The following is a 15,996-nucleotide window of genomic DNA, read 5'->3' on the forward strand; positions in this document are numbered from 1 at the left end:
GTATCTACATTAGACACTAAAATATTTGGGCGTTAAAATATTCTTTTAACTATTTTATATTATCTTTCTATTATATTACTATTATTTAAAAAAAATTATATATAAAATAATTTTTTAAAAATTGAACATCCAAATATATTGAGTGTCTAGTGTAGATACTCATTTCGAGTGTTAAAATAACATTTTTTCTGGAAAAAAAGAATAAGAAGTGAAAACTGAGGCTACAGCTTGAAGGGGTAGCAACCTTACCGAAGACAACGAAAAACACCTACAATTTTTTTTGAACTGGAAAGATATGTATAAAACAGGAGCAAAAGAAAACCTACATACATTAGCAGAATAAGAGTAGAAAACAAGCACATGCATAACAAAGCAAGCCTGTATACCAAAACTTTGACTCTAATTAAACATAGGTCGGTGCGTAGCCCTTCATTTTCATTCATTACATAGTTAGGGCATTTAAGATTATCCTTCCCTCCGCGAAAATGACATCAACATAACTAAAATCCCAAATGGATATATTCTGTCAAAATGAACAAGCTCAAACTAAACATGTATATCCAACATTCAGCTATCCTTGTTTATGATCATGAACATCAGTACATCTTTTCTATTTCCCTAAAATCAGCTCTGATTGAGCTATATATAGGGTTAACCGACATTCTTCCATATTGAATCAAGGACAAGTTGGTTTGTTGATCCTGTAAGCTGTCACAATTAAAGCCGTATGTAGAATAGAGACCAGATTCAAAACACAACAGAAAAGATATTTCTCTTGTAACAATATTAAAAATATACAACATCGGTTTGTACAAGAAGGCTTAGTATTTAAAATTACACAGGATTCCACCCACCTGGGCACATTGCTCAAGTGATTATGATGGTTATGGAATTTAGATAGATGGCAGAAGTTCAACTAGTGGTAAAAACTCTTTGACATATTAAAAAATAAATAAAAATACACAAGATATCAAAAGCTTAAAAAACTATAAAGTCCATCAGTTCATCAATTATAACACCATCATGCTTCCCAGAAATTAAGCTTACAATAGTATTAAATAGCCATGCTTCAATCAGAACATCAGTAATCTGCTGATCCAATTGTTTCATTTCTCTTGTGGAATAAACTTTCTTTTTTTTGCTCAGCAAACAAAAGATATACCTAATATAAAAAGGAGTAAAAAGGAAAAGCAAAACAGAAACTGTATAGAAAAGAAGTGAACTGCCATTGCAACAAGTTGTAAACATAGTAATAACATTTTGAGTGCATGAATACCTATGCCCTAAACATCCCATTTTGTTGTTGCACAAAAACTTGCAAATATAGTGACCAAAATAAGGAAGGCCGTAAGTTGGTTCGTCACTATTTCTGCTTGGAGAAGAGCCGTGAATCACTTAGTATACATAGATAAGCTTCAAAGAGTGCAAGACTAATTAAATCACCTAGTATAATGCCCATTTGCTCTCACCGTATTAAAACATCTTGTTGATCCAATGGATTGTAGCCATTTATCTGTGACCTCTGAAAAGAGATCAAGATCCTTCCCTTTGTATGAAACAAATTGCCAAGGAAATAACATGGTTTCTGTTAATCATTTATAATAATCAGAAAGCTACAGTTTCAAACATGAAGATTTAACAGCTCAAAGGAATCAGTCCTTGGCATTCTAACATGGGTACATAGTTAGTTATCCCTGTGTGCGAGTCACCCATAATTTTATTTTAAGATGAGAGTTAAAATTTTCAGTTGTTATGTGCCCTAACAAATTTCAGTGGTAGATATTCTTCCATATATGTTCTGTGTTTATGAAATTAACATATATGTTGCACACCAAACCCATATTTATAATATTTATGATTATCAAGTTTACTTCAAAAAACTCGAAAAGAAGACTTTAACTTGAAATCACTGAAAAATTAAAATTTCTGTTTGAAGCAAAACAACACCTAGTGAGATTCTTTGTATGATTGATCCCAGAGCTTTTGTAAAAAATGTGGTTGACTTCTATATTCATCCATGCTTGAATTCTTAGGGCTGAAATAGTGTAAATTTGCAAATCCCCAATATCGATCTATAAGCATAACTGCAAACAAAAGCTGAAATATTTTAGTTTTCTCCTGATCCTTGTAAACCCTTGCTCCAAAAGTACATCATTGCTTTTCATCATTGAAGTCTAACCAATCATATAAATAAAAATCTAAAAGCTTAAAAAGCTGCTAGCGAGTGGCTCCAGTACTTTTGATAATACTAGTTAAATCAAACTTTAAATATTGGACAGAAATAATACACGCAGGACACAGCAAACCTTTATGCGAACTTTGATATGCCATTGGCTGATTATCAGCAAGAATCAGTACAAACATTGTAAAATGGGAATATAGGGCAGAAAAAGTTACTGATAGAGAGAAGAACACAGAACTATTCGATGATTACAAGGCAAGCTAGCACCGGAGGATTTCATTCTGATCAGATATTACCGAAAACTAGCAAATTAGTGTCGACTCTGATTGATGCACTCCTCCCAAGAATTTCCAAAGACTCTACAAATCAGGACCCAAAAAATTTCTAAGCATCATTAAAAGTTCAAAATCTCAAGTAAAGATTTGAGAAGAATAATTACAACTTACCACTGGTTCATGAAACATGTGGATAGATTCATTGTGGCTATTCCACTAAAGTTTGAGCGTCCATTAACGGCCCCATTAGTATCCCAGTTGGAAGTGGAATAGGGTAATAGATGGAAGTCGTTACTGTTGAAACTTGCATCCCTAGGGATCACAACGTTTTGGTGATTAGAAGCCATCAATGATGATGACCTCATGTTTCTTTTAATCATAATAGATTCTTCAATGACGTTGAAGCCATCTATTGCTGCTTCACTGTCTATGAGATAAGGGTTATAAGGTTGAACCCATCTTGCACAAGCCTCGGGTTCAGGTTGAATAGATGACCTGAATTGGTGCAGCATTTGAGCATTTGTTGAAGTTACAGGGCACCTTTCATCAAACTCTTGCTGCACCCTTCCACTGCTACACATCTTGTAACAAGTCCTTTCTCTTGCTCTTGCTCTTGCCCTTTCTCTTGACTCCTTTTTGGTCTGAACACCAGCTTCATCCCTCTGTGTCCATTTCAACTTCCTCCCTTTAGAACCATGATCAGCACCACTCACCAATGATCTGTTGTTATTTGAATCCACAGAAGGGTCACAGGAATACTTGTCACCCCCACTACTACTGTAGCTATGCTTACTTCTAGCTAGCTCTTTGATTGCATTCTCTGACTTTGTGAAGAGCCACTCAAGGGTGTTACTTGGTTTGTCAAACTCTAACATGTCCTGAAGATCAAAGAACTTGCGGGCTATTTCACTAGAGAGTCTCACCCTACGGTCCCTTAACCCCTGAGACGTGTGAATCTTACTGTGCCTATCTTTCTTGGCTATGGCTGGTTTCTGGGTTAGAAAATTGGAAATGCTACCATAGTGGGAAGCATAGTTTGTGTTTGCATCATGTTCAAGCATGGCAGTGCAGTCAGCAACTGCCAAATTAGCAACAGTTTCTTCAGGAAATGGAGGATCATGTGTAGTGGGTATGTAGGGAACAACAAGTGGGTCATCAAGAAGGGTGCTACTTGCAAAATCATTTTCAGGATCAATGAGAAAAGGAAGGGTAGGGTAAGAAGAAGATGGAAAGGTAGGGAAAAGGTTGGAGTCATATGTGGATGAGAACATCTGCAGATTGGAACCAATTTCAGTGGGTGAAAACCCTAGCTATTGTGCAATGAATAAAAAGATCACAATTATAACACAGAGGTAGCTTCTCTGCTCCTACTTAACGGTCCAAGTACAGTCCTACTCTTATATAATCATTTTCTGAGATTCCCCCATCTCTATCTTTGAAAGTATACTAGCTACTAAGTACTAAGTACTACTATCATGGCCATTAAAGAGTTAATTTTTTAAAAAGAAAGAAAGAGAAGTGTGTGTTGTTTACGAAAGTGAGGACAACAAAAAGAGAGATTTACTTTTGGCCAATGAAGTACTTCGATCATAGCTTCATTTATTTTGTTAAAACAACTATATTATTGCCAATCTGGGTTGGGGCAGCAGAGGGAGAAAATATGGCTCAAGTATCACGACAGCACAACGATCTAAAGGACACAAATAATTTATGGGTTTGTGCCATATTCAAATAGCTTATTCAGGGCCATCCACTTCAATAAGAATGCTTAACTAAAATTAAGTGACATGCATTAGCACAAGTTTAAACACAAATTCAATACTACATAAAGGATAGTGTATAGATTTAAAAAATAAAATAAAATGTGCTAACTTGGGTATAGTTTGATTTGCTTTTGAATTACAGTGGCTATTTTAGCTCTTAATGAAATGAGTTACCAGAAATTAAGTATAGTTATACAATTGAAAAAGTGAATAGCCCTAACCTTATGGATCTTATGTTGACGGTTTTTATCCGAAAGGTAATGATCTTTGAAGTTGAAGCCGTACAGGGAGTGTAAAAGGTAGGTGAGAGGCTGTAATAGCTGCTTACCTGTTTCTTCTGTATAAACTCAACGCAAATATACAAATTCCTCAGAAGAAAAAATAATTATCATAAAAGTTACATTTTCAATTTTCTGAAAAGCTGAAAATAGTACAAATTGGTAACTACAAACTTCGTGTTCTTTTTGAATGCGCCCACATAGCTTCATTTCAATCCCGAAAAAAGCTCATTCATCTCTGACAGCGATTGCAGCTTCCCTCGGATACATGCTTTCTCTATGTATAGTATACAGTATATGAATACGCAAGTGCTTAAAAAACAGTGTGATATCAGTTATTTAGATATTATAATATATAAGTATCACTTTCATTAAATTTTTAACAATTGATTTAAGCTAGACTTTTGAATGAATATAGTAATCTTGTATACTTTTTTAAATTTTAATATGAAAATTAAATAACGTACATAAAAAATAACATTATTTTACCACAAAGAGGTAGTACTATGAATTGATATTGTAATCTAATTTGTCATATTAATAGTATGTTTGGATTACATTAATTTATCGAAAGAAAAATAGTTAGCAACACTTATACTCTTCAGCATACTCTATATAATTAGTTCTCTTTAAAAGTAATTAAAACACTTATCTCATAAATTAATCTTTTAAAATTTACTTGGACATTTTTAATATTTAACTAATTATAAAAGTATATTTAAGTACGTTAAGAAAAGTGTATTTTATTCAAAATTTACATTTAGTGAGGTGCTAATAAGAATAGCTTTTACATTATAAACTCATGTACATAAGATTTTATTTGCATCTAGACAAGTACTAGGAATACAGACTAAAAGTAATTTTAACCCTACATTATGTATAGTTATTCTACTGAGAATATACAATTATTATGAAGTATGTTACATTTGGATTCTTAGATATTTTATGAATGGTTGGGGGAGGTCTTCCATAAACCAGGCATTGTCATTCAATTTTTTTGGGCCAAACATACGAACATGTGAAATTGCTGTATTGCATGAGGGCAAAGCCTATAACATTATTAGTGACTTGTATGTTTGGTTGATTGAAAATGAGAACACAAAAAAGAATGGTAGTCATGCTCTCTTGTTTTCCTTCCCTTTGATATTCGTCCTAAACCTAATTAAGTGTGTATTTGCCTTAGCATTATAAAAGAAATAGCAAGTATGATTATTAAATGGAAACAAATAAAATCTGTAAATATAAAATTAAAAAATTAAAAACTACACAAATAGAAAAAAATAACAACTAAAAAATGAATATAAAATTAAAATGACGAATATCATATAGTAAAAGAAAGAAATCTAATATATTACCTAGACTTAAAAATCTAATCTAATTCAATAATGTATAAGTAGATAGATAGGGAAAATACTTTTAAGATTAAAACAATTTAAACATTATAAAAATTATTTTTATGAAGTTATTTATAAACCTAAACGTAATATATATTTTTTAAACTGATTTTGTAATGTTCGTTGTAAAAAAAAAGACATAATGAGCGCTAATCAACATTCATCAGTTTTTTAACAATAATTTTAGGATATTTGTTTGTTGTTTTGATGATTTCGAAGTAATTCAAACAAAACTATTTCTCCTATAGAAGAGAGAGAGAGAGAGAGAGAGAGAAAGAAAAACCACACAGCTAAACCGTACAAGAGTTTACTATGAAGCAATTATACTGGGACCACTTTGCGTGGAATTTTTACAGAATCTAAGTTAGATATAATGGCTGCTTAATAAAAGATTGTGCGATGTGAAAAATATCACTTGTTTTAGATTTTGCTAAGTTATCTAAAAAGGGAACGAATGGACCATGCTGGGTGATAGAAACCCCACAATAAGAGATATGCACTCTACAGTCTCATAGTGGACCGGCTAGTTAGTGTAGCAATAATTGCATTGATAGCTATGCAACAGTTGGCATCCAATCCATCAACCAAGAAACTAAATGGTTTGATCTTTGACATCGATCGAGTGTTTGTTACACCATTTTCTTTTATTTCCTTTACACAAATCTACTCAAACAAAATATTAACATTAATATTTATGATCATTGAGCATGTCCAATTAGCAGAGTTGTTGGAGTTTAATTTACTATTTTAATTTCGATTTTCAAAGAATGAAGTTGTGTTGAAAACTCAGACGAATTTAGATCAAAATGAAATTAATATTCGAGTTAATGTTTTTTATGTGTATTTCAAAATTTACTTATAATAATTTTAAAAAAGAAATAATATAATTACAAATATAATATATTCATAATATTATATATTATAATTTATAATGAAAAATATTTTTATTTTTTACCTGAATGTATATTAAAAATGTTGATGGAAGCCGAATTTGGAAAGTGATTCTTGATTTTTAACGCATCGGATTTTCAATGCGACTCTAAAAATATATAAGAAAAATTAATAAATAATATTTCAGGTATAAACGATATAAATTTTAGTATTATTTGTTCAATAATGCGATATCATTAAAATTAAAAAAAAAAAATCATTCAATTTGATTGGTAAGATGAATATAACCAAAACCTTAAAAGTAATAATTAAATCATTTTAAAAAATAGCTCTTAGATATTTGAATTCTTAATTTCTTAGATAAAACTTATTTAGGGTTTTATTTTATTTAACTGTTGTGATATTGCACCGAAAGGTATATTTAAAACAACCGACAATTATAGGAAAAGTCCATATATAATAATTTTATAAATAATTTTTAAAATTTACTTTTAAATAAATATATTTTTAATTAATAACTTAATATTTTAATAATCATCTGCTAATATATCATTACACTTAATTTTATTAAAATATTAAATTATTTATTAAATTAAGTAAAAAATTATAATGAGTTATCTTTTTAAAATTATAATGTCAAAAAATATATTATTGAATAGTGGAATGTATTTTTATTTCTTGAAAGATGCTTAAATTCAATTTCCTTCCGCATTTTCTTTTAAAAATTACCTTCTCTTTTCTTGAAATATAATATGTTACTATAAGTTATTCAATTTTAATATTAACAAATTTTTTAAAGAATTTTCTTTATTGGGATTCTCAACATCATTGCAATAGCTTTGAAACATTTTAAAGCATTTTGGTAATTTTATATTACTTTGATACTTTGGTCCTAATTTGAGCTACAGGTCTCTATATTTTGTGCTGTTTCGATGTTGGGAAAGTTGAGAGACGAAGTATTTTTTGTAAAATGAAGCATAGGATAAATTAAACGTTTTAGTGCAAAATTTATTATTAAAGTTAGATCAAAATTGTTGCATGCAGATTCATCATGACAAATTGTTAATATATTGGGATTAACTCACTTAAAGTAAGCCCTAATTTTGGTATAACACACTGTAGTTATCTTAGTTCTTCACTCTTGTACAAGGGTTGAAGTACCCCTTTACTTCTTTTAATTATATTCTTTGACTTATAAAAAAACTCCCTTAAAGTAAGCCCTAATTTGATAAATGAGACGTCTTTAGATAGTAAATTTGACTTGGAACCATTAATTTGTTAAGTTTTGAACATCTGGATAAAGAGCCAAACAGCAGCAGTTCCTTTGGAAAACGGCTAATGCAGCTATCCTTTAAAAAAGAAAAACTTAGAGCCTTTATTGAATTTTAACGAGAAACAACTAATAAGCATAACGAATGTTAGCAATTCTGCATATATTAATAGCAATAATTAAAAAAAATTGTTATTAATTATTGATTAACTCCTTAATTACAAAAAGGCCCACTTAATATATACTATATATTACACGTGAAGTTCACTTGATGCCATTCACCCACCTGTCTCTTCAATTTTTTTGGCTAAATTATCCGATTCTGTTACCTTTTCAAAATGACTGCTATTATACCTCTTGGCTTACTCCTCCATTCGTACACTTTCACTAGCCATAGTCGAAACTTGAATGTGTCCCACCAACTATTAGTCTATCTACTGTTTGTCTGCATGTATGTTTCTGGTGGCATGCTGCTTGTGGCCTTTATACATTAAGAGAATTGGTGGAAAGCAAATATCTAGAACTGTTGATCATATGCACAATTTGATATGATCAACAATAATATTATTGTGAGCAAGGTTAACCCTGGTAGGCAAGACATTTAGCTTCAAGGTGAAAGTAAATTATATTTTACCTATATTCAACATTGTATACACACCCCCAATTACTTGATATGAATGTTCAAGGAGCATGTGAGTGTGATATACCTGAGGTCAGTGCCGTTTTAGGTTTTTATTGAATGTCTCCTTTCATGTAAAGAATACAATTAAGTTTTTAATCCTACCTTATTTTCTTGCCATTTTTTACTGGAACTTTTTTTTGCCATTTCAACCCTGTCACTCAACTTAATATTTGGATAACAATATAACGCACCCCAAGATACTTTTTTGTTGACTACTGCAATCGATTCCTTTCCTGTAAAGCAGTTCTACGCATGTTACATTCAACTTGTTATTAGTTGTGTTCAACGATAAAGCATAAACTCGTCTAATCTTCCATTTAGTTACAATAAAATGAGGATATGTTCATATCTATTTACCTTTCGCTCACTATTTCGCGGCAGCATAATAATATATCCAGTATATTACTATTAATAGAATATTAAATTAATGTTATTTTAATATTCTAATTAAATTTAATTTAATTCTACACTTAATGCTATTTTTTATTAAAAATTTTAAATGAAAAATATATTTTAATCTTTACATAAAAAGTTTAAGAAATAATTTGTTTCTTTTTTCATTGTCACAAACGTATAACTAATTTTTTCTAAACGATTACATCCAGAGGTTAACTTTTAACGTAGTCCAAAAACTTAGTTTAAGTGGAAAAATGCAAACCACTCATAAATCACATTGAAATATCATAAGCAGAGTGGGTCATTTTGTCCCTGAAATATAATAATGGAAGCGACACCTTCTTTGGGTGAGAAGCTATTTACAAACACACAGAAAATGGCGTCATAAACGATGGAAAAGCGTTATTTGTATTGTTAGAATAAAATGCTTTTTGGTGTTTTTTTTTTTACATTTGAAATATAAGAAAATTAAAATGTATTTAATGAAAAAATTATTATGATAAAAATATATAAAAAGCTAGTTTTACTTTCTTTTCAGCGTAATTAAGAACATTTATTAAATCATATTAAATGTTCTTAATTGACGTTCTTCACTCGACATTAATAGATGGCATACTTTATACTAATATTAAAATTGTCTAAAATTTTAAGTGCATAGTTATTAAGATAATGTTACATAGTTAAACTACTAAAATTTACAACATAATTTATTTTTGAAATAACTGAATCCTCACCACACACATAAGAAAAGCATATTGATTCAAAATTTCGGGTTAAATCGACTTAAAAAGTGCTAAACTACTACCACTATTACTTATTACTATTATTATTATATGCACACACACAATATAAAATAAATAATTTGAATATTATATTTTTTTTAAAATAATTAATTAATAATTTTGAATGTAGATATTTTATTTTTAGAGTCAACTATCTGACTTACTTTTGGTTGGGATAGTTTAGATAATGTTACAAATAAAAAATTAATTAAATTTGATATTTCACATAAGTTAACTCATTTCCATACTCGTACAATACCTCTTATAGCAGATATCGGATTCTTATTTTTATCTTCGAAAACACTATTGAATTTCCAAAGCAAACAAATTTATGGCCAACTAGCAAAATATAAGCAATTCATGTAACAGACTTTTTCATAGAATTTTACATTAGTAATTAATGTAATAATTTTGACATTAAATATTGTTGAAAGTAACACGAGTAGAGCTCAAATTTGATTGGATTTATATGAAAAAATTAACAAAATATGATGTTCTGAACAGAATTATGAAAATATGAAAATTTTTAAAAAAATTGTTAATAACATTTTTTTGGTAATTTGTTTTTTTTAAATTATCACTGACCAATTTTTTATTTTTTAAAATATCATTATGAAATTTTTTTAACTCTTTATAATTTTTTTAATTATTATTGATAATTATTAAAATTTTATAACTTTTTATTATTTTACCAGTACTTACATTGAAAATTGTCATTAATAATTTTGAAATGATTTTTAAATTTTAAATTGTTATAATTTTTTTAAAATACTGTATTTTAATATATATAATTTCTAGATCGCATGTATAAAAATTAGTTCCCGTTCCGACATATAATTTTGTACTAAAATATAGGATTTGACACTTCTAACGTTTTTGAAGTAATTAAAATGCAGAAAATAAACATCCATGATGAAAGCAACATAATGCAAAACCATAAAGCATTGAACAAATTAATCACTAAGTTGCCAAGCTAACATGTTGACAAAGACAAAAGCATCATTCCAACAGGAAAAGTAAAAATAAAAAATTCAATTATTTTATGTCGTATTATATTTTTAAATAAGAATATAAAGGCTCCATACTAGAAGTTAAGTGCAATAGAATCCGTTTTCGAAAAAAAAACAAACACTCAACGCCTAAAATAAATATTTTACATATAATTATATATTATATAAACAATGTGTTTTCTTCATAAATTAATTAAAAATATTTATTTATTTATATTTCCAAAATATACGTGATGTTTTTATTTTTAAAACCTTCAGTTTAATCTTTTAAATTATTATCCATATTTTATATTTTGTAATTTTAATCTGCTATTTAATTTAAGTTAATCATGTATATATTTTAATTTTTTATTTAATTTAAATTACTTTTTCACTCTTTTAATATTTTTCGTATCATCAATTAAAATAGAAATATATGAAAATTAAATTAAAATAATGATCTTTTTTTGAAATAATTAATAATTTGTAATAAATTATTTTAAAATACAAATTCCCTTTTACACATTTTTAAATAAGAATATAATCTTATGAGCTAGAGCAGGTTAATTTGTTAATGTTCTCTCTCTTTAAGAATGTTATAATTTTTTTTATTTTTTTATTTTTTGTAAATTAATTTTTTATATTTTAATGTCATATGATTAATAAAATATATTTTTTTAACACGTACTTATGCATATACACTAAAAATATTTGTTTATACTATTTAATTATTTAACATCTCAATTTTTATATCTATCTCATATTTTCTTTCTTCTTTTATGTCATACCACTTTATATTTGTCGTTTTCTCTATTTGTTTTTATCTCTTATTTTATACTTCCAACATACTAAAGGGTGCTAAACGATCATTATTACTTGATTAATTATGCATGTATTTATTTAGAATATTTATTATCATTTATATTTTAATAATTTATTTTTAGAATAATTCTTTACTTTTTTAATAAAATTAATAAAAAAATAAAAAAAAAATTATAAATAAAAATAACAATAAATAAGAGTGTGTGATTTGATTTTTCTAAAATATAAAAATATGTAAAAGATAAAAAATATCTCAAAATAAAATCAATTATATTTTAAAAATATCTAAATTCCAATTAATAAGAAATACTCGTTTATTTTGCACATCTTTTCACCCTAAACAAATAACTAAATAAATGACAATAGTCAAGCATGATAATCAGTCATTATCCTTATATCGTACAATTATATTATTGTATGAAGTGCATGTGTTAGTGTTTTGAACTCCAATTGCAACATATTAGCTAGTTTGGTGATAATGGTCCGTACTGATCAATTATCTAGTCCGGAGAACCACATATCTCTCGGTTCTCTTCAATTCAACCTTGAACAAGAGAAAACCAACCATGAATGGCCTAGGAAATAAAAGAGAAACAAAAGAAAAGATTTATTTCCAAAACGATGTCCAAAATCATCGAAATAGAAATAGAAAAACCTCACGTCCGGTTCACTTCTCTTATCCAAATATCCCTTAGGCACTAGCTGATCAAGATCGCCGCGTCCCTAAAAGAAATGGACCCCAAATGCCATGCACATTAACACGTTATCACCTAAGGTGTCGTCTATGCAGCCCAAATCTCACCAACTCTACTCTCAAGCCCACACCATTGTTCTCTATGGGACCCAACCTCAGACCCTTATTTTCTTCCCGCCACATCAACTTTATTCATCTCAACACTCGTCAATCTGCATGCCACCCCGTGGCCAAATGTCCATGCATCTTAATGGGGCTCTTCTCATCTCTATAACTATAAATACTCCTAACCTCACCTCATCTTCTCATAATCCAGAGGAAGTGCAATAATTTAAGAGACAGAATATCCACTATGATGAAAGCTCGTTTTCCACTGTTGCTGTTGCTGGGAATTGTTTTCCTAGCATCAGTTTCTGTCTCATTTGGCTTTGCCTACTGGGAAAATGAGAGTCCCAGTTACCATAAGTGCCTTCAGAGTTGCAAGAGAGAGCAAGATGCACACAGGCAACAAGCATGCCTTGCTCGTTGCAAGATCTTTAAGGATCCTGAGAGCAAAGAGCCCCAAGAAGAAGAAGAACCTCCATCACATGAAGAGAAGGAACATGGAGAATCACAGAGACAAAGGGGACGCCAGGAGGGTGAGAAGGAGGAAAAGGAACAACAAGAGCAAGATCAACCACACCCACGTCCACGACCACGTCCACGTCCACGTCCACGACCACGTCAACCTCATCCTCCCCAGGAAACGGAGCATGAGCAAAAAGAACAGCACCAACATCATCAAAAGGAAGAAGAGCATGATCAACCATGGCCTCGCCCACTTCCACGACCACAGCATTCTCAGGAAAAGGAGCACGAGCACAGAGAACAGCACCAACATCATCAAAAGGAAGAAGAGCATGATCAACCATGGCCTCACCCACGTCCACAACCACAACATCCCCAGGAAAAGGAGCACGAGGAAGAGCACCAACATCATCAAAAGGAAGAAGAGCATGATCAACCATGGCCTCACCCACGTCCACAACCACAACATCCCCAGGAAAAAGAGCACGAGGAAGAGCACCAACATCATCAAAAGGAAGAAGCGCACAAACAAGAAGAGCATGATCAACCATGGCCTCGCCCACGACCACGACATCCTCCTCAGGAAAAGGAGCACGAGGAAGAGCACCAACATCATCAAAAGGAACAAGAGCATGAAAAAGAACCACGACCACACCATCCTCAGGAAAAGGAAGAGCACCAACATCATCAAAAGGAAGAAGAGCATGAACAAGAAGAGCATGATCAACCATGGCCTCGCCCACGTCCATCACCACACCATCCTCAGGAAAAGGAGCACGAGGAAGAGCACCAACATCATCACAAGGAGGAGCACGAGGAAGAGCACCAACATCATCACAAGGAGGAAGAGAGTGAAGAAGGGCAAAGTTCAGAATCAAAGTCACAGAAACAAAAGAATCCTTTTCACTTTAGGTCCAACAGGTTCCGCACACTCGTCAACAACGAACACGGTTATATTCGTGTCCTCCAGAGGTTCGACCAACGCTCCAACAAACTCCACAACCTCCGAAACTACAGGATCATTGAGTATAAGTCCAAACCCAGCACCCTTGTTCTCCCACACCACTCTGATGCTGATTTCCTCCTAGTTGTCGCTGAAGGTAATTTGCTAATAATTAATTAATCACCACTTGTTTGTATTAATTAATTAATTACCCAAGGGTGATTCATGGCACTCACTTTGTTAATTATATTGGGACTAATAAATTGCAGGGAGTGCCATACTTACCTTTTTGGGCCCTCAGGAGAGTAAAACTTACATCCTTGAGCGTGGCGATGCACTGAGAATCCCTGCGGGGACCACATTCTATATGCTTAACCGAGACAATAATCAGAACCTCAGAGTAATAAAACTCGCCATACCCGTTAACAAACCCGGCAAATTCACGGTACTACTTAAATTCTTGTAACATTTTGATTTAGATTGTTTATTCTTACAATTTGTCTCAATTCCATCTGTGAAATAAAACTAATCTCTATCTTTTCTTTATTCTATAGAACTTCTATCCATCTAACAGTGAAGACGACGAATCCTTCTTCCGCGGGTTCAGCGAGAATATTCTTGAGGCCTCCTTCGATGTAAGCAAGCAACACACCAATATCTAATTTCTCTTAATTACAGTGTAATTGATGTTGTTACACTAAATATAACAATCAATTTGTGTGATTGTTTTATTGTTACATTAAATATATAGACACCATTCGAGAAGATAAAGAAGATTCTATTGGAAGATGAGAAACAAGAAGAGGGAGCGATAGTCGAAGTGTCAAAGGAACAGGTCCGGGAGCTAAGCAAGCATGCCAAATCCAGCTCAAGAAAAACCATTTCCTCTGAAGATGAACCATTCAACTTGAGAACCCGAGGCCCAATCTATTCCAACAAGTTTGGCAAGTTCTTTGAGATCCCCCCACACAAAAATCCACAGCTTCAGGAATTGGATATCTTCCTCAGCTGTGTAGAGATTGAGGAGGTATGTATGCAAAACACCAACAAACAAACTAAGCTATGCCATTATTCACTTCTATTAATTATTTGCTTGCTTGATTCTTTGCTAATGAGACTTATAAATACCTTTTTTCTTAATTTAGGGAGGTCTTCTTCTGCCACACTACAATTCAAAGGCCATAGTGGTACTAGTGGTTAACAAGGGAAAAGCAAAACTTGAACTTGTGGGTCTAGAAGAGCAACAGCAAAAGCAAGAGCAAGAGCAGGAAGAGGAGGAGGAACAAGAAGGAACTAGAAAAGTGCAGAGTTACAGAGCCAAGTTGTCTGAAGGCGATATATTCGTAATTCCAGCATCTCACCCAGTTGCCATCAACGCTTCAACAGATTTTCATATAGTTGCTTTTGGTATCAATGCTGAGAACAACCAAAGGAACTTCCTCGCAGGTATATACTGAATACTACTTTTGTGTTATTATGGCATGTGAAATGAAGAACATTGCTGATTGAGTTATTTCCTTGGTGATTGAAAATGTGAAGGTGAGAAAGACAATGTGATAAGGCAGATACATAAGCAAGTGATGGTGCTTGCGTTCCCTGGGTCTGGTCAACAACTTGAGAAACTATTAAAGAAGCAGAGCGAATCCTACTTTGTGGATGCTCAACCTCAGCAAAGTGAGGAGGGGAAAAAGAGCAGAAAGGATCGCCTATCTTCAATTTTGAACGCTTTTTACTGAATAAATATGTAACTCATGTATGTATGCTACCTAAGAGCTTGTAGTGAGCGATGAAAATATGAGGATTCGCAACTACAACTAGAGCTCTACCTTTTTCCTATGAATAAATAAATCAAGCAATCTGGTTTTGGTTTTTCTCTACTGCAACTGTCTGCTTAGCCAATTGGATTTGGTTATAGGCTTATAGCACGCATCTGTTAGTTCAGGTGGCGATTTTACATGGAATCTAATCTCATTTTTAGAAAATCTATGATATAGAGTTGACATTTTTTAGAAAATGATTTTAAGATTGTCTGAGAAGATGTATTTAAATTAAAGTCATACAATTAAGG

General features: G+C 31.5%; 2 protein-coding genes across 2 annotated transcripts; one reads left to right on the plus strand and one right to left on the minus strand.

Annotated features, from left to right (window-relative positions):
- Nucleotides 1-2,624: 2,624 nt before the first annotated feature.
- LOC113871835 (transcription factor DICHOTOMA-like) lies at nucleotides 2,625-3,728 on the minus strand. The gene has a single exon (XM_027508930.1). The coding sequence runs from the start codon at nucleotides 3,726-3,728 to the stop codon at nucleotides 2,625-2,627; it is 1,104 nt and encodes a 367-aa protein (XP_027364731.1).
- Nucleotides 3,729-12,773: 9,045 nt separating this feature from the next.
- LOC113873653 (beta-conglycinin, beta chain-like) lies at nucleotides 12,774-15,664 on the plus strand. The gene is made up of 7 exons (XM_027511869.1): nucleotides 12,774-12,960; nucleotides 13,297-14,085; nucleotides 14,198-14,373; nucleotides 14,483-14,563; nucleotides 14,680-14,955; nucleotides 15,074-15,374; nucleotides 15,468-15,664. The coding sequence occupies exons 1-7, from the start codon at nucleotides 12,774-12,776 to the stop codon at nucleotides 15,662-15,664; spliced, it is 2,007 nt and encodes a 668-aa protein (XP_027367670.1).
- The last annotated feature ends 332 nt before the right edge of the window (nucleotides 15,665-15,996 follow it).

The sequence above is a fragment of the Abrus precatorius genome, unplaced genomic scaffold (genome assembly GCF_003935025.1).
Source record: "Abrus precatorius isolate BTA unplaced genomic scaffold, Abrus_2018 Scaffold7, whole genome shotgun sequence".
NCBI lineage: Eukaryota > Viridiplantae > Streptophyta > Magnoliopsida > Fabales > Fabaceae > Abrus > Abrus precatorius.